We start from the raw sequence: 5744 nt of genomic DNA, 5'->3' as shown, positions 1-5744 counted from the left end.
GGTACTGTATAGACTAGAGTCCTGTTACTATACTGTGGTACTGTATAGACTAGAGTCCTATTACTATACTGTGGTACTGTATAGACTAGAGTCCTGTTACTATACTATAGACTAGAGTCCTGTTACTATACTATAGACTAGAGTCCTGTTACTATACTGTGGTACTGTATAGACTAGAGTCCTGTTACTATACTGTGGTACTGTATAGACTAGAGTCCTGTTACTATACTGTGGTACTGTATAGACTAGAGTCCTGTTACTATACTGTGGTACTGTATCGACTAGAGTCCTGTTACTATACTCTGGTACTGTATAGACTAGAGTCCTGTCCAGGTACTTGTACATCAAGCTTCCTCACACTACGTCACTTGAGTGGGTTGAATCACTGATGTGATCTTCCTGTCTGGGTTGGCGCCCCCCCCTTGGGTTGTACTTCTCCTGTCCTATTCGGTGTCCTGTGTGAATTTAAGTGTCCTCTCTCTAATTCTCTCTTTCTTTCTCTCGGAGGACCTGAGCCCTAGGACCATGCTTCAGGACTACCTGACATGATGACTCCTTGCTGTCCCCAGTCCACCTGGCCGTGCTGCTGCTCCAGTTTCAACTGTTCTGCCTTATTATTATTTGACCATGCTGGTCATTTATGAACATTTGAACATCTTGGCCATGTTCTGTTATAATCTCCACCCGGCACAGCCAGAAGAGGACTGGCCACCCCACATAGCCTGGTTCCTCTCTAGGTTTCTTCCTAGGTTTTGGCCTTTCTAGGGAGTTTTTCCTAGCCACCGTGCTTCTACACCTGCATTGCTTGCTGTTTGGGGTTTTAGGCTGGGTTTCTGTACAGCACTTTGAGATATCAGCTGATGTACGAAGGGCTTTATAAATAAATTTGATTTGATGACTACAGAAACAGGAAATAGGCTCCTGCTACTATGAGCCATTTTGGACAAGATATGCCATGTGCAAGGCTATGTACTTATATAATTTACCTTTAGCAATATCCAAATAATATAATGAACAACAGAGGGTTTATACTGTATCAAATTAATCAAAGCTCAAAGAAAACAAAATACACATCTACAAATATTTAATCTGATTTTAGACATGATCATGTCTCGAGATGAAAAAACAGGCCTATTTTTTTTAGAATGATTTCATTTAAACAATATGATTTCATTTGGCATGAACATAAAACACAAATTCTCAGGTCAAAAACATAAGTCAGAACACAGCCTCTCTATTCTCTCATGTGATTTCAGGTCCTCTGCCCGGGAAAATGTCTTTCCACAATTAGAGCAGTGGTATGTCTTCTCCTCCTGTGTATGTATCCTCTGATGTGATTTCAGGCTCGCTAACTGAGTAAAACTCCTTCCACAGTGGGAGCATTGGTAGGGATTTTCTCCTGTGTGTATTCTCTCATGCCTTTTCAGGCCTTCTAACCACCTAAAACTATTTTCACAGTGGGAACAGCGGTAGGGCTTTTCTCCTGTGTGTATTCTCTCATGCCTTTTCAGGCCTTGTAACCACCTAAATGTCATTCCACATTGGGAGCAGTGGTAAGGCTTCTCTTCAGAGTGCGTTCTCTTGTGTATTTTCAGGTTCTCTAACTCTTTAAAACTCTTTTCACACTGGGAGCATTGAAAAGCATTTTCTCCTGTGTGTATCCTCTCATGCTCTTTTAGGGTCTGTGACTTAGAAAAACTCTTTCCACAGAGGGAACAGTGGTGTTTTCTTGCTGGTTTGGACGTCTCTGGCTCTGGTTCCCCTGAAGGACTCTTCCTGCTGTCAGAGTAAGAGTCTGGTCTCTCTCCTGCCAAAGACAGAGCATTTAGTTAAATACTAAACAAAGACCTTAATGAAATCGACACATCATAAAACTGTCTAATTTAGACTGGGCCCCTCAATAACCCGAGGCCAGAACTGCAACGGTGCTGGGTTTTTCATGCTCAACAATTTCCCCTGTGTATCAAGAATGGTCCACCACCCAAAGGACATCCAGCCAATTTGACATTTACATTTGAGTGATTTAGCAGATGCTCTTATCCAGAGACACTACAGTAGTGAGTCATTTAGCAGACTCTCTGATCCAGAGACACTACGGTAGTGAGTCATTTAGCAGACTCTCTGATCCAGAGACACTACGGTAGTGAGTCATTTAGCAGACACTCTTATCCAGAGACACTACAGTAGTGAGTCATTTAGCAGACTCTCTGATCCAGAGACACTACAGTAGTGAGTCATTTAGCAGACTCTCTTATACAGAGAAACTACAGTAGTGAGTCATTTAGCAGACACTCTTATCCAGAGACACTACAGTAGTGAGTCATTTAGCAGACACTCTTATCCAGAGTCACTAGTAGTGAGTCATTTAGCAGACACTCTTATCCAGAGCCACTACAGTAGTGAGTCATTTAGCAGACTCTCTGATCCAGAGCCACTTACAGTTAGTGCATTCATAGCTAGGTGGGACCACCACATATCACAAGTATTCGAAGTACACTTCTCCTCAATAAAGTAGCTATCAGCAAAGTCAGGGAAGGGGGGGGGGTCAAGTGCAAATGTGTTGGTTCAGGATTTATAAAATAATTATAATAAATTTGGGGATGAGGAATATTATTATTATTGTTTGTTTGTTGTACTTTTTACACATTTTTCTCCCCAATTTTGTGATTTCCAATTGGTAGTTACAGTCTTGTCCCACCACTGCAACTCCCGTACGGACTCGGGAGAAGCGAAAGTACGAGAGCCATGCGTCCTCCGAAACACGACCCTGCCAAAGCCGCTTAACCCGGAATGCAGCTGCACCAATGTGTCGGAGGAAAAACACTGTTCAACTGGCGACCAGAGTCAGCATGCAGGCACCCGGGTCCACCACAAGGAGTCGCTAGAGCACCATGGGACAAGAAAATCCTGGCTGGCCAAACTCTCCCCTAACCAGGACGACGCTGGGCCAATTGTGCGCCGTCGTCATGGGTCTCCCGGTGACACAGCCTGGGATCGAAACCGGGGCTCTAGTGATGCCTCAAGCACTGCAATGCCTTAGACCGCTGCTCCACTAAGGGCCTATGCTAAATAATTTACAACCGTTGTCTGCCCAGTTAATAATGACCCGCTGAAACTACAAACTACATACAATGCCTTCAGAAAGTATTCACAACCCTTGACTTATTACACACACAAAAAATGTGTAGCTACATCTCAGACTGCTATGGAATGTTGAGTGGAAGCTTTACGTCATGTGGAATGATTAGCTAGTTTAGTCCAGGGCTGGACGGAATGGAAGGTTTAAGGTCTGATGTGATTGGGTGCTGCTAAAATTGATTCATAGTTTTGGTTGGTTGGTTCAGCATTGTAATTCTATGGTTGCGCGTCCTTACTAAATATTGACAGGAGCGCTACAACAACAAAAAACACCGCTGTTTAACATGGTACTTACTGTATGTTCCGGTGTTCATCAGATCTCCAGCCTTATCTTCCTCTTCTTCCAATGTGACCGTCATCTCCGTCACGCCAAAACAGACTTCCTCTTCTTTCACTGCGACAGTCGTCTCCGTCACGCCAAAACAGTCTTCCTCTTCTTTCACTGCGACAGTCATCTCCGTCACGCCAAAACAGTCTTCCTCTTCTTTCACTGCGACAGTCATCTCCCCCTCTTCAACCCCCAAAACTCCATCCTCCTCTTCTTTCACAGTAACATCATCCTCTTCTTCTTTCCCTCTGTAAGCTTCTTCCTCTTTTTCTTTCACTGGTACAGCCTCCTCTGCCTCCTCTTTTAAGAGAGTTCCTTTCTCCATCCAACAGACCTCCTCTTTAGCAGGGGGAGTAGCTTCGTGAACTAATGGTCGGGGACGTTAGCTAGCTAGTTAGCATTAGCGACTAGACTAGTGCTAACATAACCAGCCAGCTAGCTGAATAACAACGTCAATATGACATTAAATGGGGTAACTGAGTGTGTTCTTTTTACGCGTAGAAGTGTTTTTAAAACATAGCGGCATATAAACAACGAAATTGTCCCAAAGAACTTGAATGTTCCGACTTTGTTGTCTGGCGAGCTACCGAGGTGGCTGCAGTTGTTGAAGAAGCGTTCCGTCCACTAGATTATACGTCACAGTAGCAGCATGGCCTGAAAGACACATATCGCCATCTGCTGTCTGGAGTGGGTAAAGCAGTTGAGTAAAACATAAAAAAATGTTTCTCGACCATTAAATAATATACCGTATCAACAACACAACCAGTCTTATACAATGGGTGGGGTGAAAAATTACATCTGAACTGAGCTTTTCGCCTATTCTGTGGCAGTACACTGGAACTGAAGTAGTTAGTCAAAATCAGCGTGGTTTTCAGAGCACAAACAGAAATATAACACAAGGTCAAGTAATTATATACACATCAATTAGATAGTTACGATTAGCTAGTGAAGCGACAATGTACATTCACATAAAACAGTCCAATGTTGCAGTTAGTTAACAAGCTTAAGTGATATGACACGCTATTCTATAAAATCCTTTCTCTGTAATTAATATCACCTGATTGAGCTAATCATGTAAATGTAATTAACTAGAGAGTCGGGGCACCACGAAATAATATTTATAGAGCTGTTGTCTTCCGAATGAACTCTTAAAGACCTACTAATATTTTACATCAATAGCAGTCAATATTAATCGTCACCTTATTTCAGTCTCATCTGAAAGTTGTAAATTCTTGGTTCACTGATCTTCACGAACCCTGGCTAACAAGTTGAATCAGCAATACAAATTTGGGTTTAATTATTTATTTACCAAATACCTAACTAATCACACAGAATTACATATACACAGAATGAATCATACCTTGATTACAAACTATGTCATAAAGGAAAACGTCCCTAGCGGACGGAACAGATATGACAGCTGGTTACACAAAGAAAAGTGGGCTGGGTTTGAGTGAAAGAGCGGGAAGACTGAAGAACAAAGGGAGAAGCGATGTCTCTATCGGGCCATAGGCAACTACTCTATCATAAATACAGAATCTTATGAATTCTAAATTACCGCCCATTTGGAAAAGGAAAATGCAATAAACATTTTCTCTGAGCTGCGCTTCGGTAGATTGGTCGTAGATGCTGTTCGTGTTGGCCAACAGAGATCTTCCTGTCCTCAGAAGAATGTCTCTGGTGGTAAATTGGATACGTTGTAGTAACGTCGTTGTGTGGTAGACAGGTTACTCTGTCTGTTCTTTCCTAGCCCACGTTTGCAGCTGCTGTTACCAACTCAACGGCTAGGAGGTATCACCTCTGTAGCGAATAAGAGTTCAAAGTTCATACCATTCGCAACCAAAGCTCACGCTAAGGTTGGCTTCGTTCTGTAGTTATTATCTGAACCCTTCTGGACATCGGATCGTCATCGTAATGTACCCGGAACAGGAGGTTATATTGTCGTCAAGGCTTTATATAGGAAGGGAGAGGAGGGCGTGTCTCATAGTTTATAACCAATGTCTCTTCACGTGGGCGGGACACTGAGTCGGGCCTAATTCACTCATGAAAACCCAATTCTCGCATTTTAGAAGCTAAAATCAAATTTCATCCCCTCACAAATAATTTCATATTCAAACATTTAAATTGCACAACAATTCCATATGAATCTGATACTATAATGTGTAGACTTTCCACTGTACAAGTTATGTCACCTTATCATTGATGAGAATGTCTCAGATGACTTAATATTCATTAAGTACCAACGCATATGTTCAACTGGTCGGATTACGAAAATATG

The 5744-nt window shown here is 42.3% G+C and overlaps 1 protein-coding gene across 1 annotated transcript; it reads right to left on the bottom strand.

Annotated features, from left to right (window-relative positions):
* Nucleotides 1–1073: 1073 nt before the first annotated feature.
* On the bottom strand, nt 1074–4106 carry LOC116371427 (zinc finger protein 3-like). Its single transcript, XM_031820292.1, has 2 exons — nt 3434–4106; nt 1074–1807 (listed from the first exon to the last, which is right to left on the bottom strand). The coding sequence occupies exons 1-2, from the start codon at nt 3789–3791 to the stop codon at nt 1206–1208; spliced, it is 960 nt and encodes a 319-aa protein (XP_031676152.1). The 5' UTR covers nt 3792–4106; the 3' UTR covers nt 1074–1205.
* Nucleotides 4107–5744: the final 1638 nt, after the last annotated feature.

This window comes from Oncorhynchus kisutch, unplaced genomic scaffold, assembly GCF_002021735.2.
Source record: "Oncorhynchus kisutch isolate 150728-3 unplaced genomic scaffold, Okis_V2 scaffold3219, whole genome shotgun sequence".
Lineage (NCBI taxonomy): Eukaryota > Metazoa > Chordata > Actinopteri > Salmoniformes > Salmonidae > Oncorhynchus > Oncorhynchus kisutch.
Note: the sequence above shows the minus strand (reverse complement) of the source record. Positions and strands in the feature narration are given on the sequence as shown.